Here is a 24,509-nt window from a genome sequence, read left to right on the forward strand (position 1 = left end):
TAATTCCACAAGAGAGGTGGCCCAGGCACGGGGCTGAAGGATACAAATGTAATTGGATATACCCGGTAAAACCGAGGCACATCCAAAATGAGGTCTAGGAAGGCTCTGAAGTAGGAAGAACCATTCATTAAAGGAGAGAAATCCGGCCTACTTGATTGAGTTAATTAACCGATGCTGAGTCACACTGCATAGAACAGAAAAACAATGTAGTCATACTGAAGGTGATTATTTTACGAAAAATAGTCTCACTCTGAGAGGCAGCTGTTTTCAGAGCTTTTCACTTCCCTGTTAGCTTGAATGAAAAAAAAAAGGGGGGGGGTGCAGGGGGGCAAAGAAAAAAGGGTTCATGTGTTTCCTTCAGAGGCTAATCTTAACGTGAAGGAGAGCAGGAGAAAAGCAAATCTGCCTTTCAAGGAACTGAGAATGCTTTTTGTCTGGAGAAGCAGAGGAAACAGAGATTAGATCAGATCAGATGAAGTCAAATATTCGTCAGGATGACAGGAGGATGCCAATATCCCAGGTCAGTGTGGCTCTCTCCCCAGAGCCTGGGGAGGAGAGTCCAGCCTGTGAAGCCTACAGACTTCAAATAACTTCGTGGCAAATAACACTCTGAGGCTATCCTGAAATTTGCTCCAGGTGCCTCAGTGAAGCTGAGTTCAGAACCACCATAGCACAAGGAGAAGGGATTTCACTGGTGTGAATGTCTAGCCTAGTGGTGCCTGATTTGGAGTAGAACTAAGTTTATCAAGAAAGAAGAGACAAAAACAAATTGTTAAGAATGTGTACTAAAGTAACAATCACAAAGGAAACTCTGCCATTTAAGAAATATATAGACTGACCTTCTGACCTTCCTCCTTAATAGAGAAACATGAAAAGATGCCCTGTTCAGCCAGCAGTTTTCTGCTCTTTTATAGAAATCTTTCATACCAGTAGCCACTATTGTCTGGAATGTGCAATCTCAAATGTTGCTCATTTCAAAAAGAAAATTTTTAGTCATATTTTCATTTTTTCCTTCTCGCTCATAGAAAACCTCAATAACCGTATTAATCAGCATTTCTCAGGCAGCTCTCTCTGCAGCAGCTTTCAGCCTGGCAACAAATCATGAATGGCCCTAACAGCTCTGATCTCAGAAATCCCCATCCATTTCCTTTGATGCTATCACCACTTCAGCTCAACAACAAGCCTGCCTCTCCTGCTCGACGATGCTGCTGTTCTCCCTGAGCCTGCAAGAGCTGTAATTGTATGGGAAAGAAGGAGGGAAGGGAGCTGGCTCTAATAGATGAAACTTCTTTAGAAAGTTGAAGGGGAGATAAAATGCACACAAGAGATTAAAGCAGAGTCTCATTTTCACATCCTCCCCTTCCCCAAGCAAGGTCAGTGGCAGATTGACCACATCAAGGGTAACTACCAGACCCACCCCCCTTTCCCACTTCCTGCATGTAGGCATCCCTGGTAAACATTTGGGGACCAGTTGTGGTCATTACTCGGAGAAGGTACATGATGTAGTTGCATGACTGCACATCTTTTAAAAGCCAACTGAGAAATCAAACTCAAAGAAGAACTTGCTTTCAAGTTCTGCTGAGATACACTCATGTTTTGGGGCCACGTGTCTGAAAACATGGTTGCTGTCAGACTCGACAGAAAGAGGAAGACCCAGCACGCTATGGTGACTGTGCAGCAGGAAAAGTTAAAGCCTTCCTCTAGCAGACTGGCCTGACCTTTACAAAACACAGCCTATAGGCTTCAGATGCAATCTCAGAGGCTTTGTATGCCCTAGACTACTTCAGGATGGCATTGCCTACAAGGAGAGAAATTAAAATTGCACTTCAATCTACATGAAGGTTTTTGCAAGGGCATTTGGGGTGGCGTATGTTGTAGCCAGGAGGCTTTTGAATTAACACATGCAGCTTTCAGGGACTGCCTTTAATTACAGAGTACCCTGGTCACTGCCTTGTAGCACTTCCAAATGCCTTTACATTTATTTTTGTCTTGGCTGTGCAATACCAAGAGCAGATATTTTGGCTTCACTCTCAGCTACTGCCTAGTGCAGGCCTTAACAGCTCTTTTGATTTCTGTTGTTCTATCCTCTCAATAAATTTTCCTTAAAAAGAGAAAAAGGGAGTCAAACCAAAATACCATTTCCCTTTTTGTTTCCCACTAGGCTTTATTAAAATGCTGCTCAGATGACTTATGAATAAGCCAAAGCAACCCTTCTCCAGTGGAAAAAAACATTCTTGCAGCACACAGAAGCAAGAACTATGCTACAGCCATTTCCTCATGTTGAGGCCTGAGTCTGAGAAGAAGGAGCCTACGCTGTCTGGGCCTGCTATCTGCTACCAGGAGAACAAGAAGTCATCATGAGAAGTTTGGCTTCTCTTTGCTGCATATGCTGCTGAGCAGCAAAGGTCCAACAGCCTGAAGCCACTTGCTCTTGTTTCCCAGAAAGCAAGCTGGGGTGAAGGGATTGAGAAAGCAGCAGCAGCCTAAGCTTTCTCAGTGCACTTCTGTTTTTTTCATTGTGGGAAAAGGGACCAGACTTCAGGGTCTGGATGAAACATCAGGAGTCATCTCCTTGTCCCTTCTGAGAAGGGAAGTTTCCCATGGCAAAGACCAGACCTCAGATGTTCCCCTCTTGATGACTATCAGCCTTCCCATCACATTTCAGAATGATAGTGGTCTTGGAAAAGGTAGGGATGATAGCCAGAAGCTCATACAACAATGCTTTTATTTCTTTGTATGCTTCTACCAATCCAAGCTTATACATGACAAGAAAACCTGAGCATAGCAACTGAGTCTGAGGGCAGGACAACCTGTTCCAATCACTGTCCAACTTTACTGGTGACAGAAGACTGAAAAAAAGGGTGTGCTTTGGGAATTTGTCCCGTAAAACAGTCTGATTTCCTGATTGTTATGGAGGAGGGATAGGATGGTGAACACATATCTGAAAGCTCCCTCCTGTGAATATTTCAAAGACATCAGCCCCACAACAAAGGCACCCAAGACTCTGAAACAGCAAAGCCACCTCAGAGTTTATGGCATTAATTCAACATTCATTGTCTCTTCCCAACTTGGACATCATGACACTTTTTGGAGTGTTCTCCCTTCAGCCTGCCTGGTAAACCATAGCGGTATGAATCACAGTGAAAATTCAGGCTCTGATCCTGCACAGTTCAGTTGCCATTTCAGATACTCTCCATGCTGCTCAATCTTCTGGAGTTGATGAACACAGCAGAAAAAAGGGTGAGATCCATGGGTGGAACCACACCACTTTTCTCAGACAAAGAACTGGCCACAGAGCGTGTTTCAAAACAGATTAACAAAAACAACAGCTACGCACCATGACAAAGCCCATATGGTGGAAACAAAAATATTTACCCACAGATTATCACAGATCCAGCAACGCAACTACTGTGCACCTAGGACCAAAGGATTCCAAACAGTGACTGCATGTTTAGAGCTGATTAGGGAATCTGTCAGGGGTGGGCTGAAGGACCACTTTTTAAGCTCCTAAGAGTACAGTTGTCATTTCTCCAGCTTTCCTACCCCAAGGTGGTGAAATAACAGTCTTTTCATACCTGTGTGTTGGCTGGGGGAGGGAAGAATTCCTCTGCTATTAAACACAACTTCTCATTAAATAGTTGACACCTTATCCTTCTTTAAATGTTGTAATGTTTACTTTGCAAAACCCGGGAAAGCTTTTAAAATAAAGATAGCAGAGAGATTCTTAAGCCGGGTGTCCTTGCTTATCTGCTCTTTATCAACCAGCTATTGTTTCTGGAGGAGCTCGCTGGGGAAGGTGGAGCAAAGGGGGTTAATGTTCAATAGGTATCTATCAGTTTCCCTGAAGGAATAGCACTGCTGACAGAAGAGCAACACTGGGCTCTCAGCTACTTCCTGCAGAATGTGACAAACCAGAGAGAAAAAAACGAGGGCTGCAGCTACTTTTTTTTTATTTTCTTTTTTTTTTTTTTTTTTTTTCTTCTTCACCCTCCCTCTCCCAAAACAACTAGTTTTAAGAAAGACATTGTCCTTAGGAGAGATAATCCCACAATAGAGAGTCCATTAGAGGTATTAAAGCATTGGCAGCCCCTGATCTACAAGAAGGGCTCTGTCCTGACAATAGACAATTAAAGCTGATAAATCTGCACTACTTGTTGCCGTTCTAATTCCTCGTAATTGTATGCTACTTGTCCCTGCCTCCTGCGTCCAGGGATGAAACATGCTTCTTTAATCTCCAGAGTACCTGACCTAGTTCCTATGTGGTCTTTTCAGGACCTGTTTTCTTCCCATCTGGACTTCGTCCCTCCTACTCTCCTTTCCTGCTTCCCTCCCCTAAGCATTAAGGAGAGGTTACGATAGAGGGCACAGAAAACACCAGAGCACAGCACCCGGATCAATAATTCTGGAGCCCCAGACAATGCACTAATCTGCAATAACAGCTAATCATGGTCAATTTGGCACACCAGTGATTAAACTGTACTTTTCATTAGGCTCAACAAGTAGAGCAGACGCACGCTTACAATTCAAATTGCCCTATCAGTGAGAGCAGCCAACCTCCTGAGTACTTCTTTCTGCCTTTGCAGTTGCTGCATCACTCTTCTTGCCAGACTAGGCACTTTGTGGGGGCTTATCTTTTTCTTTTGACATTTTATGGACAGCGACTCTTTGCTTTCTTTAAAACCCAAGCTCCTGACTCACTTTGAGCTAAAAGGGCTCAGTGGGTGGAACTGTGATGTGCTGTGCAGGACACTAAAAAACGATCATTGCAATTACATGTTCCCCTCCTGGTGCTGACAATATGCTTGGTTTTATGTCTCAAAGATATGTGGTCTTTTTCTCAATTTTTTTTTTTTTTAATTCATTTGAAGAAAGCTTGGAAGCCGGCTGGTGACAGAGCAGAAACGTCACAAGACTTGAAATAGAAAATAAGTAAGAATTACCTTACAGCTATTTATTTTTCAAACTGAACTGTTCAGACAACCTCACAAAACATTTGAAGACTGAAGAATCTTGGATTTCCTTCTTTTCAAAGGTGAACAAGTCACTACTGTGACCAGTGTAGATTTAGAAACCTACAAAGCTAACAACCCTCATGTGACATTTTGATAGGTACCTTCCTGTCACCCTTACAGCACAATTTCATCTGCCAAGCATTTTTTCTGGTTATAACCATAGCTAGTGGATCCATTTTACAAACTGCCCTGAAAGCCTCACCAAAGAGTTTACCACAACATTTAAAGCACAGCACCAAATTCCAGGACTCCTAGAGACCGACCCCACACACTCAGGGGTCTCCTTCTGTTTAACTTTAGCTTATCATCCTTGTATTAACTTGCATACGTGTTAAAACTGCACTCCAAGTTGCTCTTAAAAAAAAAAAAAAAAAAAAAGGCAAAGCAGAAAAAAAAAAGTATGGAAGATGTCAAATGAATGCAGGAAATGTCTATTCTACTATTAATATTAATGAATCCGTAATGCATTTGCAACCCACTTGAAGTAAGTCGGTAGAGTTCTTCTGACAGCTATTCCTCATCAAACTACCACTGCTAAAGATGTTGATGCTTTCCCTTTTACTTTGTAATCTTTAAACCAAGTGTAAATCGCGCCACAGCTTACCACAAATGAATGTATTTTACCCTAAGTGAACACAAAGCCCTGGAGACAGAGGTTTAAAACACTGCACATGTCTGCTCAGTTTCTCATTTTAAGATAGGAAGCTGCGGCAACAAACAAAACACCTCCTTGAAAGTGGGACAGCAGCAGATTGCGGTGCAGAAAGCTCTGGGATCTTTTGTTTTCCTGGAGAGCAACAACGGGGCTTTGCAGAGAAAGACAGCAGCCTCCCCTTGCTGAAATCTATATCAGTTCATACAGGAAAGCCTGCCAACTGCTAGTTAGATGGTAACAAAATATTGCAGATAATTCACTTTCCATGATAAAGCAGAAACAAGCAGGCATGCAGCACCCAGCAGGGGCTCAACTGATAAAACGGTGTCAAACTCAAACCATTTGTCAATTGGGAGGGAAGAGAGCAAGCTGAAAGATGGACTCAGGAAGTAGATTTATCTAGTGCGACACATTAACTAGTATAAATACTACGGAAAAAGTAAACACATTTACCCAGCAGTATCTCCAGCCAGCAAAGAAAAGGCTTCTGAGCCTCAGACCCATGCTGGCCATCTAACCACTCAGCTGTCAGCTACACCAGCAGTAGCATTTTTCTTCCCGTGCAGGACTGCAGTGCCACTTTATTCGTGGCACTAAAAGGTTTTATTAAACGTGTACATTATAATTAAGCAAAACAAAAGCGTGACTCCTCTGCTGTTCTAGTCTCCTCCCTCCACCCAGTAGCCAGAACAATAAAACCACCTTGGCAGCAAACGAGTCAGGTAACATACCCCAGAGAGGAGCATGGATTTGTTATAAAATAATTTACTTTGCATCTGGCTTGCTCAAAACTGCCTTATCAGAAACTTCTGTCCCGGAGGCTCCCGAGGCGATGGAGGGGGCTGACAATGCAGGTCAGGCACAGTTAAGTCGCCAGCAGCCTAATGTGGGGCACACAAACAAACTGGAATAATGCAGGGCAGAAGGGCTCTTCGGATGTATGCCTTCCACTGGAAAGTCTACACAAACAACACAGTTTGTGGGCAGCATTACCCCACTCCAGTCTCCGGGAAGAAGGAAAAAGGTTCAAAGGGAGCTAGGATACCAACCCACAAATACATATACACACCTTGTGCCTGTAACTGCCCAGTATCAAAGGATGGGAGGTTGCACCAGCAAACCATTTGAACGCTCAACCAAGACAAAATTCAAAATAAGCAGCAAAGTAAGAAATCCGCAGCATAAGATGAAGATGAAAGATAAGGGAGTTAGTGCAGAAAGCAAAATACAGCACATTTCTTTGTTCAGCTGTACCTTCATGTGTCCACGCAGCACAGGTTCCCCACCTCCAGCTCATGCATCTCAGGATTTTAGTCCATATGGAAGGTCTGTCATTCACTCGCACACACGCACAGCCCTACACACACACACAGACACACACACGCACACAAACACACACACACCACACCCGCACTCTGGCTCCCCAACACGCACTGACTGGAACCTCTCCGAGGATTTTAGAATTTCCTCTTGCTAGCAGATTCCTCCCTCCCCTCGCATCCACTCCACCCCATTCCGTAATTAGGCTTAACAAGAGCAATTAACAAAACAAACTCCTCTCCGCCTGGTGGCCTGATAATTCTGATTGTCATAATGTATTAAGATGTGTAAGCCAGTTTAAAATAAAGGTAAATTACAACATTGCACAAGAACCATTTTGCACCTATTTTTACTGCTTTTATCATTGGGATAATGAACATTCAGCCACGCCTTTAATTTAAAACAGAAAAAACAAAACTCATGTCCAAACAGCAGAAGTCAAAATTATCACTTGTGCACCCATGAGAGCATATTGGGTTTTTGCTGGTTTATTAGTGGGCAGATCCCTCCCTCCCGTGCACAGCAAACCGGAATGTGCTAGTGACCCTAAAAATTTTAAGATGTATAATCAAGTCTGAATGCATCTTCTGGCTTAAATGGCATCCATGAATCACTGTAATTGTTCCTTCTTCCCTGCCTGGTGTCTAATGGCATGATATGGGAGGCCAAAATTTTTTTTATTTTTTTTTTTTCCATGTTTTGTCTAACCACTTTCCATTTGCTTTTTTCAGCAATCATATCAAATAAATTTAGTGTCAGAATACTCAAAAGCAATGATTGAGAGCTGACTGATTTCAGGCAGATAGTTGAGAAATTTTGACACCGTTTTGATTTCCATGAGCTATGGATTCAGTCCACACAGAAAATTCACATGCAGACTGAATTCAATTGGAAAACATATCTAGTTCTTGTTCTGCTTGTGCACTCTGGGACCATGCAATTAAAACTGTTGACATAAAATTATCGCAGATATCACAATCATAAGTGCATAGGAAATTCATGAGCAGAAGACAAGAACAGAAAATAAAAACCAGTTTGGTATGTGACATGGATTCAGGTTTGCATGAACTGAAAAAAAGATTCTGCTCCCTCAGATAAGTATAATCTGATTCACAATACATTCTGCCACTGACCCAGAAACAATTTTAAAAATAAATAAATTAAAAAAAAAACCTAAAGGGTGATGTTCCTAGCAGATTGGTGGAATCCTGTAGTTTCTGGTAAGCTAAACATGTTTTCCTAAGTCCATGATGTCATCTCTGCAGGGTGTCAACATTTGCACAAGAATAATTTTGGGGGTCAGAAAGACATCAGCAAATGAGATTTCAGAAGGTTTCATAAGAGCACAGATTGCTCAAACAGAGGGAAAGGAGCGTTTCAGCTTCCAGAAGCTTACTCTTCTGCTTCTTCATTCTTCCTTCCCTGAAGCTGAGTCAAAGTTCTGTAAAAAGCTACAGCAAACCATCATATTTGCAATACATCAGCCTCACCTAAAAAAAACATACTTTGCAGTGACACAGGCACTCCAGAATGACAGTAAACAGAGACTATCATGGTGTAAAATCAGGCACTCTTCTCAAAAGGCAAGAGGTGCCAGCTGTAGAATTGCATGCAGAAATTCAGTCCTGCACTCCTGGCATATGATGCAACATCTTTTTATTCTCACCAGAACTCTTTCATGTTCAGTGTTTAGAAAGGTGGTGACTAAAAAAGTAATTTTTCAATTTTTTTCTCTCCCCTCTTTCTCCTTGAAAATGCCTAGCATTTACCACAGACCATTCAAATGGAAGACAAACCAACCTTGTCTTTTATTTTCCACTTTGCTCATCACAACAGCATCACTAAATGCCTCACAAATATCAAATAATGACTAATCTGATTTTCACAATAACTCCCCCTCTCCATGTGCTGACGAAGGTGTTTTTGCTATTTTCAGTTGCAGAAGGGGTATGGAGACACAATGACATCAACATCAAAAGTGTACATTAATTTTGGGATGCAGAACAGCTGATTTACTCAGCACGGCTTTTTACTTTCCAAGTTCAAAGCGTTTCAATTCTGGGCATCTGTGATGGCTCTGTCTTTTGCAGGGCTTCACATCAGGTACCCAGAAGATGTCAGAATTAATGATCACATGCAAAAGGCTCTGCTGAGGCAGCTTGGCATGAATCTTACTTAGAACCATGGGCAGAAATAATACTTGGTCTCTAAGAGCACAGCTCACCTGCCCTGAGAAGAGCAACACGTCTTCCTACTACAGCTGTTTTACTTCCTCACACTGCAGCAAATGAAGGGGGGGGAAGAGGTGTCTTAAAGATAAAATTTTATTACACCATCCCAATTCATCTCCCCTAGCAAGCTTGTCTGATACCTGAATGAAGCAAGAAACCAGTAGAAAAAACAGTAATTAAATGAGTAATTACAGACTGTATCATAATGCATAAATAAGGGTATCAAATTTGGGTTAGGCAAACAATCTCAAGTCTAGAGAACTTGAGTTTGAAATTTTAATAACATTCTTCATCAGTTTTTGTGCTGGTTTTTGAAACTGCAAACAGCAAGAGCAGAGATCCCATGACCTGGCATCACACCAGTGCCCACACAAATCATCAGCATTGCAGGGATATTCTGATCTGCCACAGGCAGACCTCTGCAGGGAAGCAAACAGACCTGGCTCATAGCAAACATACGGTTGTTTCTGGCAAGGTCAGCAAAAGCACTGGAAGGGACAGGACACTTCTACTGGTGCATTCCCCCAGGTGACATGCTGGGAGCAGAGGAGTGATGCTTTCAGGCATCGCAGTTTCACGGCAGGTTTGGCATGGAGTTCGTTCCTCCTCCCCTCTCTTCCTGTCTGAGCCCATCTTCCAGACCTTGCCTCACACATCAAATCAGTTTCCTCACCCAGCAAGTCCTCACCTTGTTCCCCCTGGGCCCTCTTGTCGTTTCCCTTTCCAGTCACTCCCATTTCCTCTCCCACACCTATGCTCCCTGTGCATGTCTTCTCATCAAGCCAGTTTCAGCAGTACCTCCTGGTCCCTCATCCGCATTGCACCTCTTTCCTCTCCCTGTCTAAGCAAACAAAGCACAATCCCCATCCCCATGTGCCCCTTCCTGCTGACAAGCCTGGCTTCCACAGCCTGAACACCAGCGTGGTGTAGCCAAAGCCTCCAGGAATCTCCTGGTGTGCCTCTGCAGGCAGGTAGCGGTGAGCTCTGTTCACACTTGGAGCAGACGTGGTGTCAAGCCAACTGGAAGTCCTGTGACTATGTTAGTGTGGCACTGAGCCCGAGCTAATAAGCCCTGGTGAGAAGCCGGATATATTAACTTGGGCTTAGCACCGTGCTAATGCAGTCAGGCAGCTTTTGGATCAGAGCTGGCTTACATCCCACCCGCTTTTAACACCGAGCTTGCTTGTCTTCATCTACAATAACCCATAAAGATAAATCCCTCGCTCTCGTACCAACCTTACTCTCAGTTTTCCTCCTCTCTGACACTGCTGATCTCCAGGCGCTGTCTCTCCTCCTTCATAATCCCCGCCAGGTCCAGCTCTTGTTCACAAGGCTTTTATAAACAGCTCCTTTTGATGACTCTCTGGCCTCAGGACAGTTTGCAGTGAGCATGCACTGAACATGGACTCTTCTCCTTTCAGTTCAGGTACTCAGTTCTAGACTCAACAGCATTCACTTACTGAAGAGAGCTATGATGCCCTCCTAGAGCTCCTGGGGCTGCTGCTCTGCCAGTCACCTAGGCTGGCTCCTAGTTCAGAAGCAATCCTCCTGGGCATGGGAGTCAGGGATGAAAGTGGGAGAAGGACTGACATATGTCCTGGTCTTGCTCTGACAGGGTCCCAACCTAAGCAAAGCACAGGAGCACATGTGCAGATCCAGAAACTTCCAGGACTGCAAAGGGGTCCTGGAAGGAGAACAGCATCCCTGACAACAATGGCCACCACTCTCCCCTGAAACATACAGTCCTTCCCTGGGCAACTGAACCTGTCATTCAGACTTATGCTCCAAGAAGTGTGGGTTATCATGGTGGAAATTACTTTTCCAAAGGAAAGTCACCACATTTTTAATGTTAGCAACATCATTTTTTCCATAGCCAAGTTCTTGGAAATAGATGTTGGGGGAAAATACAGCTAGAGGGAGGTAAAATATGAGAAACAACTGAGCCACATATTTGGAATCTGTCAGATTTATTATGAGCATCTGAAAGTGGGATCTCCTAATTAAAATGGTCTGTCATCACCTGTAACAGGTGATGCTACCAGCCCTGCTTATACTAGAGATCAGTTTCCCAGGATTAATTTTAGAGGGTATTACTAAACATTTTCCTTTGTATGAGAATGAGAATATTGCCATCAGAAACAGATTACGTGCAAGGCATGTGCATAGATTTAAACCCTATTTCCTTGGCCTGCTATTCCCCTTTCAGTGGCTCAGGCCAATGCACTAGAATTCTATTAAATACACACTGTGGCAAAGTTTGATAAAAGCAGAGTGGGTGCTCTTGTTCCAAGAAGTTTACATGAAGCACTCCTTTCCCTATGGTAAATCCTAAAGGGCAATGGAGCAAACACAAATGCTGACGCTACTATTCGTAATCACTGTTGAGATTAAAAAAATAAACAAGTGACAATCAAATTGCAGTAGCTTGCTGCAATAAAACCAGATCCTTAAGTGACTAATCTGGTCACCAAATAATAAGAATTAAAAAAAATATATTTGAAAGACTAATTTGCACCAGTCAAATCTGCAGAATGTGCTGTTCCAGCATACCCCTCCTCTACAACTATTAGCCTTACGTGCACACAAATCAGGCAACAGGGAGTAAGGGAAGATTGCAATCAGACCTAATGTCTTCCCTTCCTCTCAGCCCCCAGTACAGGACAGCCACTTCCTTTCTACAAATGCTTTGCTCAGATCTGTACACAAGACAGGCCACATCTTCCGGGGAGGCTCAAAGTCTTTGCAGACACACAGTTGCCTTCAAAGCATCACTGGAAATCTGTGTGGGAAGACTCTAAAACATTAAAACCATCCTATACTCTTTTCTTCTAAGCCAACAACAACCCCCCCTCTAAGCCTATCTATTCCTTCTCTTTTCAGCTGATTCTGGGCTGCAGAATAAACTTTCTGACTACTGAAAAAGATGCACAAATACATAAGGAAACTGATAGAAAAAAAATCTGTATGTCCTTTCCAGAAATACAGTTCTCTTTCAGAACATTAAGAACATGCCCATATGCTTTTTCTCTATTACCAAAAGCAAGCAAAAAAAGAAGCCTGGTGTGAAAATATTGTGTTTCAAACTGTAGCTTATCTCTCCTCCTAAATCCAAACTGACATACCTTTCGGATCAACACTGCATTTTACCATCGTGCCTGATTTTCTCCTCCCAGAGGCTGCCCTCTAGCAGATTCACAAGTTTATTTAAGCCATGATCTTCAGTCTTAAGAAATCCCCAGCTGAAAGTTTGCTACAGCACTCATAGCCACAGCCCAGCAGCGTGCAGGACGCGGCACTGCTCTTCCTTGCAGGGCACTCAGGCAGCCAGCCTGTGCTTGCTGACTGCAGAGACTGTCATTTTTTCTCAGTTTCCCCATTTCTAACCTGAGAGCTGCCCGGTGCAATGGGATGATTTTCAGCAGACACATCCTTTGTACCTTCTCCTTCCTGCCAGATGTCCTCTGCAGCCAGTTCACGGCTTTCGTTTTTTATTTCGCAATAGCTTAGCAAATTTGGTAAAAATTTGCAGGCGACCACTGCTGCTGAAAAAAGTAAATAATTGTTCTTAAAGGAGGTGGGGATGTCGAAAGATCCGATCTCAGTTAAATCAGTACAGTATGTACTGTACAGACGTGCAGTAAACGTGATTTAGTAAATCAATGCATTGAAGAAATATAAACAAAATCCATCTGCCCGCTTATAAACATGTAAAACTGTTTTAGGGACACAATACATTAAAAAAACATCAACAATAATGGCTTGCCCATGCTTCCAATTATATTCTTTCTTCAATTAGTCTTGAAGAACCTAACACCTCTATTAATCATTTCAATTAACTCCACGCACCACATGACATCCGCACCAGCAGCCCATATGTTGCGTTCCAATCACCCAAATATTAAAGCCTTTTTAATTGATTGATCTAAAGAACGTTCAACAGGCTCAAGGTGGCAGCCAGCCAGGAAATCCCAAAAGAAGATGACAAAAAGGTGGGGGTGCTAAACCAGCTTCCCAGTTTGTTTTTCCTCTTCCTCCAGGGTTCACTAAGTTAATCCAATCACAGCCCATAAAGCCCCATTTTAATAAAATAAATAAATAGATAAGAGAACACACATGTTGGCTTTCCCTCAGAGAAGCCCCCTCTGCTAAAGCCGGAGAGCCATCCTGTTAAGAAAGTGCCGTACATACGAGGGTGCATTTTTTATCCGGCAGAAATATTTAGCTTGGCTGCCCGCCAGGGAATGCTGAAAGAATAGACTGAATTAGGGGATTTACCTTCCACGTGTTTGGCACGCGTCATTAGAGGCTCTGAAGAGCTTGACTCTTTTCGCTCTCTCACTCTCTGTTTTTTCTCCCCCCCACCAGAGCTTTGATGCAGAAAGTAAAGTATGAGCTATAAGAGCAGCTGATGTGTTGAATTTCCAAGTGTTGGCACGGCAGCTTTTGTTCTGTCGAGGGAAACTGATGCCCAGTTTCTGGAGCTAAATTAATTTTTTTTTTTTTTCTTTTAATTCCAGTCAGGCATGGGGTGATATGTTTCAAAAGCATTCGCTTTAATGCGGAAAAAAGTATGCTATTTTTCTTTCTCTCTTTTACTAAAAAAAAATGAAAAAAAAATTGAAAATCTTTTTGAAGTTTTCTGTAGACTTGGAGAAAATGGCTTAAAAGCAAATTCTTTAAGTGAAACTCCAACCACGGAGTAAGAGGTTAGTTTTCTAACAATAACCCGTGAATTCCTCTGTCATTTGACTTTTATATGCTGTCATGTGGACTTATGTTATTTTAAAAAACACTTCTTTACATAAGTACTTTGGTCCTGCAAATAAGTCTTAAGATCTATAACCAGAACACATCAGTCAAGACAGCTGGTCCATACCTCAAGTAACCCATGCACCTTCCCAGAGCTTCTAATTTGTGAAGGGAAAGATGATATTCTAAGTCAGCCTCTGCCTCTCTGAACTTACAGAGGGGGAAAAAACAAGGGGGAAAAAAACCCCCAGCTTTCAGCTGAGTAAAAAAGCATGGAGAACTTTAGTGCAACAGTAAATGCAAACATTTGTGTCTGGCATGCATACCAACCCTGTTTACAGAGCTGAGTTTTGCTGAACAACTCCCAGTGCTACCAATACCCATCCCCTGAACTGGTGTGAGCACTGGGGAGAGCCTGGCTGCAGCTGCTTCTGCAGTACTGTCTCATCACAGGTCCTGTTCACACATGAGTTTTATCATTATTGATTCAAGCAAATCAGTTTAGAAGCTATTTGTTGACATGCTTACTCAAAGCAAGGTTCAAGCAGAGTTTCTGATCTGGTGCTGGCTGTATCTTTATCCCCTCTTCACTTGCAAATAAATCTGGTCTGAGTGTTTCAGCTCAATTTGTGTCACCAGACTGACACCCTGAGATATTTCATCTCTCCTTCAGTAAAACTGATTAATGGTGCCTTGCATATCAGGAGATTCCGGGACTACAGAAAACCAACCAATGGATGGATACTGGCTAAAACAAAATTGAAAACAGAAGAAGTGAGCTCCAGTGTTGGAAGGATGCTGAGGTTCACCTACTTGCTGAATGTAAAACACCTTAGCTGTAAGGACCACCTCATATCTGAAGGGCAGGCCCACAGTTTAGCAGTCCTTGAACAAATAATTCATAATTCATAGACAAGTTGAAAACCACACAAATAATGAGCTATCACTATTACTCAGCGGAAAGTGAGAACCGGAGTTTTCCACCCAAACCTAAAGGCTGACAAGCTCAGACATGTTTTTGTGATCTCCTTCCTGGACCCCACATTTTTAATTCAATTTAAAGAAAGTTAGCCAGCCACTTCCCCCCTGTAGTTTAAATAAATATGTTGACATCTGTGCTAATAATACATCTACCCCTTCTTTTATGAAAGGCTTCAGCAACTACAGAGGTTTTCTTTTCATCACTAGGAAAAAAAAAAACACAAAACCCTGCAAAAATAAAGCTGTTTAACAGCGCAGGGCTGGCTCCGTACACTGCATGGATGCCAGCCGGTGGCTGAAGCACTGCTTTATGCTTCCAGAAGAGCATCTTTGCTGCTAATTGAATCTCAGAACACCCGGCTGTGCAGCACTTAACTACTGCATGCCAGTAGCAGGAGGGACCACAACAAGATTATTCTCTGCCGGTTGTTTCCACTCGCATCAGAAAACATAGTGAGTGCTCTGGACTGACAGTCCCGAATGGGATAATTCCTCTGTGGAAAGACTGCAAGGAAATAATACAGAGAAATAATAATGAATTAGGGTGTGGGTGCTGCAGGCTCACATTCCACAAGAAAGCACCACCAGGCAGCCCACGCTTTTCTGTGCAAACCTGTAAGCGAAGGTGTTGGGTGCTCCTTGCTCCCCCAGCACAGGGCTGACTTTCCTGGAAAACGCATGCCAACACAAAAGGTGATTTCTGTTATCTCTGGCCTCTGTCATGTATGATCACAGGAAAATCCGAGTGTCTGTTCCTGTGACTGGAAACTGCCTGCCAGCTCAGCCTCGTGAGTGCTTACAGTGAGGCCAAGTATATTTCAGTATCAAGATGGGTATTTTGAAACTTAGGCCAAAGAACAGAGCACGATGGCCTCGACAATACCAGTTCAGTGGCAAATTGTTTGATGGATTTGTCACCACTGCAACAAACTTCTTGTGTTCAAACACAGTCTTCTATGCTTATCATATTTACAAATTGAAAATATGACCTTAGTAAGTGAAATAGCTCTCTTTTTTTCCCCTGTATGTCTCCTCCCTCCAATGTTTTTAATTAAAACCAAGAACCAACACATGTATCCACCCTCCTTTCTGTAATAGTTTGGGATTCAGCTCTCAAATACTACACAGATAAAAAGAATCTTCATGTATTGGCAATTCACAATGCAGTAAATTCTCCTTTCCAAACCTGCAGTCTTCATTAAAATCTTATTTGCCTGGTAATCTCCTTTGATCGCTAAAGTTATAAGAAGCCCCCTCCTCTTCTTCTGATACTATCAGTGTAGCTTTTGACCAGAGAGCATGATGAATTAAATGTATGACAGATATGACAGGTGAGGAGTGCTTGGAGAGGGCTTAAACAGCAGGGATAAGACAAAGCCCCCATTTAAGAACAAAACCCCTACCCGATGGCTAGCCCGTTAATGACCAACCACTCTATTTGTCCCGGTGGATGAGGAGCAAGCTGATACTACAGACAAAGCTTTGTTAGCCACGGGGCTGCTCCTCAATCAGGCCACACAACCAACTAATTGAAATGTCCAGTTTCCCCCCCCTCAGGATTTGATATGCAAGCGAGGGGGGGTTGTAGGTATTCTTTTTTTTTTTTTTTTTTTTTTTTTTTCCCTGTAATGTATTAATTCAGCCACCACAAGTTTACAGCTGGACTAAGTGGAATTACAGCATATAAACCTGAAAATCTATCGGCAGGGATCCAGCTAAGCCCCGGAGAGAGACAAGTCCAGCAATACAAATCCAAGGAATTTTGGAAGTCAATCCATTAGGATTACTAGGCCTTTGATTTTGGAAGTCGCAGGCTCAAAATATGGAAGCGATGAACTCTCAATCTTCCTTCATTTTAGCCTCTTTCCAGGGGACTTATTGACCCCATTTTTTAATATTAAAAAATAGATAAACGTGGGCAGAATCACACTGATTTTCCATTACATTTGCAGTGAAGGAAGACAGCAAAATACCTGCTTTCCCAAATTCATGGTTAACACGCCCTTTAAAATTTTCTATGTATTTTCTATGTATTTTGAGTTACCACAAGCAAACTCACCACCCTTCTTGTCAGCTGAAGACAGCTCTCCATCTCTTTAAAGTTCATGTTAATTTTCAGCATGCTGTGCTGTACCTAAGCAGGAGTTTCAGGCTCTAGTTACTTCAAACTACAGGCTGCCTCTCAGAGGTGAAGAAATCCCTGTGCCCCCTGCAGATCAGGATTATATTCTCAGTGGGCAGTCTCTCATTTTTGCCCACCAATCTGTGGCTAGAAGAAGGCCAGCAGCTTCTCGAGGTAGGTGCCAAAGCAATATTCATTGCTAAACACAACCCCTAAAGAAAAGGAAAATTAGATTATAGGGACACAGCAATGAATCTGACTTTATCTTGGCTCTAAGTATAATGGAAAACATTAACCAAAGCAAGAAGAGTCTTCACTTTCAGAAGAAATTCAATTTTTATCTCTTTGCTCCTTCTTGTCCTGCCCTTGCAGCGTGCTGTAGCTGAATTGCAGGTGCTGGTATCAGAAACCAGGGTTCTGTTCTTAGCTCTGCCAGAGGCTTCTTTATGTGGCTTCTGGCATGCCCTGTACCCTCTCCGTGCCTCAGCTTCCTTATATAATGATGCAAATATTCCTACCTATTTCAGAAAGTGTGGTCTAGTGGTTTAAACCACAGAATCAAGACATCAGAATTCTCAAACTGAATATGGTATCAATTTCTGCTGTGCCTTTGAAGCAACTACCCTTACCTACCCAAGGGGTCAGCTTCCCCTGGAAAATGTTGAATGGCCAACACAGGCTTCCCGATAGAATACACATGATACTTCTCAAGTGAGTGATATTTCTCACTGTATGAGAGTTCAGCCTCTCCTTGCACTGAGGCTACTTACTTGGAGTGCAAGAGAAAAGATGGTCCCAGCTACAGCCAAGCAACATTTTTGGGAACTGCTCTCACTAGCAGACTGCTGCAGCCACCCCTCCAAGTGCTTGCCCCCAGGCCACCCAGCAGACTCTGGCCGTGCCATTATGGTCCTAACTCAGCATGTGGAGGCATAAGGCCAGAGTCCCAAACCTTCCCCAAGCAGGACAAAGGGCTGAAAGGATTGCTTTCCCCCTCCCCAGGGAGCACTCTAACTTTTTGGCTATTTTGCAGCAAACCGATGTGTCTCTCACGCTCTCTCCTCCTCCACTTTTCCTTTATAAAAAAAATCCCCCAAGTTTTGAGTCCGTTCCACTCAGAATAAGTAGCAATTTCAAAGCTTTCGGAAGGCAGCAAAAGCATTTCCTGCCTGGCTCTATCTCATGGCTCTCTGGCTCACTGGCCACTTGTAAAGGTTAATTAAATAATGCTTAAATATTTGTAATATGCAAAGTCCCAGACACGAGGTAAGTGTGAACATTATGAAGCATAAAAGGGTCATTCAGAGAGAACAGTACAACAGAAATCTAGAGGAAGATATTGTTAATCTCACACCAATATCTTTTTCTTCATTACGGACTCCAATAAAGCGAGGCAAATTGTTACCAGTATCATCACTAATGTTGTACTGGAAAAGAATGGGACTGATTTTTAGCAAAAGACTGTAGAGGATTCAGGGATTCAGATCAATAAATTAAGGAGGGCAGAAAGGGAAACCAAAAAGCATTAGTTTGAGGTATTTTGTTTTTGAAGAACACACAGATCTGAACGGAAGCTCCTTTTTTTTTTTTCAGACAGCTTTCCAATCTCCCTATTAGATATAATGTTATAGTCTTATTACACATGTTGCCTACTAGATGTGCTCTGACTTTTATAGATGTCAACTCCATTTCTTAATTCAAGCCATTTGTCTCTTGTGATCTCTGCGCCTCTGGGTTAGAGTTCCAGCCAAAGAGGTGAGCCAGCTTGTATCTGCAATGCAGCCATAAAATCCTCTGGCGCTACATCCCCGAAAGCTGCTGCTGGCCTGAGAAAAGGCCTGGATTTTGTCTGTCTGCAGCTCAGCACCCAGAAAGGACATTTTGCAGGAGGGCGCGGTGGACATCCAGGAAAACTGCTTTCAGGACCTTATCTGAAGGACAATACTTAACTTTCACCACCTGGGCCTGGCCCCTGAAAAGAAACAGTCACACTCAATTATTGTCTTTTTCTAGACAATTACTATTTAATCAAACCTCCAGCTGATATTAACTGGTGGAAAAAAGGCTATTTTTAGTCAGGACAGTGATTCCCCCTCACTCCTTTCATCTATGAGTAATGTATTTCCTTTTGCTCTCAGTACCACAAACCAGTCTACGCCAGATGCTCAGTATTAGGTAAAATTAAAAATGTGGGCATCATACCCTTTGAAAGATGCTTTGAACTCAAATTAATATACCTAAACCCACTATTTAAATTAAAGATATCCTGTCTTTCTGCTGTGTAGTTTACCCTTTTATCCAAAGGGGAATTTTAGTCCATTTAAAGGTTTTTTGGTTCAGCTCCACAGACCACGCTTTGACTTAACACATTGTAATTTCCTTTTAGCCACAAGAAAAAAGGAAATGTATGGAAGCAACACCATAATCTTGTCAAGCACCCTCTTTCGTTTCCCTGAACAAGCCTGTCTGAGAAAATGTGAAGCCTAAGGTTTTTAAGATGTTCTCTGGAAGATGTTTAGATCATGGAATACTTTTATTGAAAACAGACATATGTATTTTTAATGCATCTACTGATATACCCACACACATAAAATATATGCTTGCTAAATTCTTTTATGGACAAGAACAGAGCAATCTGCAACCTGCAGAGGTTTTGAAGAGTTCACTCCTCCTGCCTCGTCATTTTACCTTTTCCAGACTTTTGCCCAGAATCCATGTGGATACTTGAAGAAGCCCCACCAATTCTCATGCCTGGGGAAATGTCATCTGAGGATGTAAAACCAGGGAGCGTCCCCACCCAGGCACACCTGTGAACTCTCAGAAGCAAAAATGTGGGAGCAACGTAAAATACAATTTCTCACACACCTCTGTGTATATATAAGAAGTGGGATCCTGAACCACTTGCACCATTTGCTTGCTTCTTTAATTTTTTTTTAAAAACATAATTATTTAAACACAAATGCCACACTTCCGGAGAGCTAGAGGACTTGATGCAGTTTGCTGAATATGTAGACTTTATATCTATATAAGCAAACACCGTCCATCTTCACCCTCAGTCTGTCCCTTCCTGATGTCACCACTGGCAGCACCCAAGAGTACAGGCAGAGGTGTGAGAATGGCCTCTGTTTTAGGCCCCACAGGACTGTGACACATGCCTTGACACCCACAGCCAGACCCCGTGGCATCCATGTGTGTTCTGGAGGTACCCAAATGTGTGCAGGGGCTTTTCTGTCTTTGCGGACCCCCAGGTTTTGCTTGGTCCCTGGTAGCTTCCCTGAGGTACCAGTGGGCACACAATGGGCAGTCCAGCCCTGGCCACAGCACGGGGAGAGAGACCTCCTAGGTGCAAAGCCAACCAACAGGCTGCAGAAACTGATGCTCAACCCCCTGCACTGAGCAAGGGGAGAGGCATTAGGTGGGAGTGCTAACACTGCCAAGAAAACCCGATTTCAGGACAAAGCAGAGGGGCAAGTTAAAGCATCTGCAAGTTCTCTCCTTTGAGTTCTGCAGGTTAGACAGTTATAGCAAAGCAGTTTATCCCCAAGAGCTTTCTCCTCACTGGAGGTGTTGAGTTAACTGGCGGTGACCTTCCCCTGACCCACAGGCAGCATCTGCAGGCGCTGGGCGGCGGTGGCAGCCGGGGGAAGCACTTCTCCCAAACTGCGCCCTTTCAAAACACCACTCCGAAAAGCAACAGCTGAGGTGACCCAGGAGTCAGCCGCCCAGCCCTGTCCAGTGTGGAGGACGTCTCCCTTCACTCTCCTGGGCTTTCATCCATCTTCATTTGCTTTTCCTTGCTGCCATTTCCTCTGACTTTTCAAACTCAGGACACTGGTAGCTATTATTCATTCTCTTGTTTCTCACCAGCCTCGCGGTGATGGGCTGCAGCATTTTATCAGTAAATTACCAGATTGGTGCTTACTAAGCCATTGTTTTAATTGCTGATTTTTTTTCTGCTCAGGTTTCTCTTGAGCACAAGCAGGTTTTACTGCATTGTTAGTTTTGATTTCTAAGAGAGAAACACCTCAATGCAATTATTAAATGTTGCTCTGGGTAGCCACAAAATGACTTGCTACTTAAAACTCTGAATAGAAATAAAAATGGAACTGGGGTATGAAAAAGTAACTGCCCAAACCACTTGAGGTTAAGCAACTATGAACAAACAACTTCATTGTGGACCCTTTTTGCCCATAGAAAGGGTGGAGAGGTAAAGCTGTAGGATTTATCCCTTCTACCATGAACAATGGTGTAAACATCAGAGGCTCTCCAATTTCCAGCTATAACAAATCGCTTAGCTCTGGGTAATAATTTTAGTCAGGAACTTGCAAAACTGCCTAACTAGTATTCAGTTGACATCAAATTTGAGTAATCTTCCCATGTCTGGTTAAGAAGAGACCGATTAATACACTTTTTGGCTTCACAGTGGAAAGAGAAGAGCTAGCCCATCTCTTCCTCTCTACTTCTGTGTGGTTTGAAGAACCACAAAGAAAAGGAGATGTTGAGGGAGCAGAATTGGAGGAGAGATGGAAAAGTGAGAAAGAGTTTTGGTAGCAGATTTGGGTATGGGATCACTATCTCCATTCTAAGAACCGACCCCAAAACTTTCATAGCAGTCATGATCACCCCAAATGTGAAAATGCAGGTTGCCCAACTTCCACTAGTGAACAATGATGGTGAGGAAGGCATACAAATGTGCAGCTGATGACAAGGATCTCTCCATTCAATAGAAAAGACAGAAAGTGTCAGAGATTTTACTTAAGAGGAAGAGATCAAATGACTTTGCCAAGGTTTCACTAAAAGCAGACAGCTGAGATAGGAGCTGAACCCACACATCCTGAATCACAGCCCTTCTTCTCAATCACAAGACCCTCCTTCCTCTTGTATGTTTCACACTATCTGGAGTAATCAAGAAAAAAATTGTCTTGCCCTCCTGTATCGAAAATTGATTGCTAAATCTACAAACCACCTAGAAAATTCCATTGTCTTGACAAAAGGGCAATGGGTTCCAAAGAAATTACAAACCTCAATCTTGTTTCAGAAGGAGGGTGTCATTTCCTATGCTGGTCATCTGTGTTGAATCAAGATGTAGATGGCAATAGGTTAGAAAATGCAAAGCCTTTCTTAGAAAAGATGCAAAAAGAGCCCATCCACACCATGCAGTACACTTGCTGCAAGGCTTGCAGAGCCAGCTCCAAGCCTGGTGACTGTGGAAGAGGGAAGCATCATAGGGGGTACTGCTGTATCACCAGTGGTGTGAATACACTAACAGCTAAGTTAATTAGCCATACAGCTCAGAAAGGCACAAAAACTGAAGTCCAGGAATATATTTATACTGTTTATAAGGCTACTGCAATCACTGCTCATACTCTTGAAGACCACTGAGCCATTATGTAATGCAGGCATGATCTTTCTTCCTTTCTGGCTTTGGCAAGGCTGGGAAAGGATATGGTTGTGCTCTATCGTAGAATCATATTATAGAATGGTTTGAGTTGGGGGACCATAAAGGTCATCTAGTTCCAACCACTCTGCCTGCGCAGGGACAACTTCCCCTAGACCAGGTTGCTCAAATGTCATGGGGTAAACAGCCAGGAGCTAGTTCTTGAGCTTTTTCACCTGAAGATTTTCACAAAATAACAAAACTGAACTAAGCATGTTTGGGACAGAATTTCTTTAGTCTGAGAGAGGCTTTTCCATCCCAGCAGTAGAACAAAATATCCTAGCCTTGGTAAGACAGGTCACTGTTCATTAGTAAAATGGGGTTTTTTTGTTTGGGTTTTTTTGGTTTTTTTTAAAATGAAGTTGCGTTGTCAGGAGACTGGGCTGAGTGACCAGGGAGACCTCCTCTAGACTCACCTTTTTAAGGAAATCTTCCAAGATTTTTCCAAGAGATATCACAGTGGTCTAGACATTTGGATACTTTCAGCAGGATGAATTAGTAAAGCATTAGACATGTATTTTTCAGAGCAGACCATATGTAATAAAAAAAATGTAATGTTCTACATTTGGAGAAAATTCTAGCTGACTGAGAAGTATAAATGCATATTCATACTCATGAGTACACACTATTTTCAGTATCAAGATCATCTTCAAGCAATTTCTTGCTCTTATAATGCATTTATTTTATGTAAAACAGATGTGTATCTTTGGGGTAGACTTTGTTTTTCTCTCTTATATTATGAACATCCTTTTAATTAAAATGGGAAATACAAACTGCCTCATTTAGTTCCAATGCCTTAAGCCCATTGTCACAAGCAGCCCTCTGCAGATTCAGGTAGAAACCTCTTGGCATCCCACAATAAGTCCTGCTGGTTTAATTCAGGCTTTTCAGACATATATAAATCAGTGCAGCTACACTGAACTCTGTCCATTACACCAGCTGTAAAGGAGCTGAACTGGGAGTGATGTATCCATCCAGAGTTTCCTAAAAAGTCCTGAAATTCCATTACAGATTGTTACATTAGTACTATGCAACATGTGCACAGCTGATGAGAATGCCATCCTTGGTGGCATTGCATTTTAAAGCCACTGCTACATGCTATGCCTCGGGTATGAAGACCAATTAAAAGAGAGAGAAGTAGCAAACATTACAAATGGAGATCATCAACATGCATGAGAAATAAATGGAGGGGTGGGGAAGGCAGAACACTGAGTGATCCTTTATGCAAAATAATTCAAACCTAGTTTTCTAATTCAAATGTATATTTTTTTGTCTTCTCTTACGGCCTCACTTCTCTTCCTGAACCCAAATGAAGGCAGAAGCGAATGCTTCCTTTCCTAGTCATGGCAGTGATGCCAAAAATTATTAAGTGAACTTCCTCCTATCCATTTCTTTTTCAGTTAACGTTGTCTGAATCAAATGTGAGGGATAAAAGCGGGCTGTTCTGTTCTGACAAACTACAGCCTTGCAAATTTACAGACAATTGCTCCAGGCTCCCTCTATGCTGGATCAGATAGGGTGTCTTTTGAATGGACTCAAAGGAACACACATTTACACCTGTCAGGCCTAGATTAATATCCTTGCTAATTGCACTTTAGGAACAGCCAATTAGCTCTAGTTATAGAAGCCTCCATGGGTAAGGGGAGAAGCAGCCTGTTAGCACCATGGGTTTGTGTCCCGAACTGTGTGTGCATCTGCGGTTTGACTGGAAGCCCTGCTGCATGCCATTGCAAAGATGCCTTTATCCTAGCCCCAAACCCACTTTAAAGATGATGGAGACAGCAGAAGTGATACTGATCATAAAAGGAAAATAAATCAGTGCTACATTGAGATTACAAAGCCTAACACCCATTTTCAAACCAGAAGCACTGTTCTGAAATGTCTGATTTATCCCAATTTATTTGCTGTCTAAGATAAAATTTACTTTATGCTCAAAAGGTGTAGCGCTTCACTTCAATTGCTCCTGGGAGGAGAAAAAAGCCCAATAATGTTGCTGAATTTG

At 42.6% G+C, this 24,509-nt stretch overlaps 1 protein-coding gene across 1 annotated transcript in view; it reads left to right on the top strand.

Annotated features, from left to right (window-relative positions):
- Nucleotides 1-494: 494 nt before the first annotated feature.
- LOC115598067 (oleosin-B6-like) overlaps nucleotides 495-24,509 on the top strand; it is a 76,747-nt gene continuing 52,732 nt past the window's right edge. The window contains exon 1 of the mRNA XM_030447555.1: nucleotides 495-520. Within this exon, the coding sequence (XP_030303415.1) occupies nucleotides 495-520 (26 nt within the window). The remainder of the gene's footprint in view (nucleotides 521-24,509) is intronic.

Source organism: Calypte anna, chromosome 3 (assembly GCF_003957555.1).
Source record: "Calypte anna isolate BGI_N300 chromosome 3, bCalAnn1_v1.p, whole genome shotgun sequence".
NCBI classification, from domain to species: Eukaryota; Metazoa; Chordata; class Aves; order Apodiformes; family Trochilidae; genus Calypte; species Calypte anna.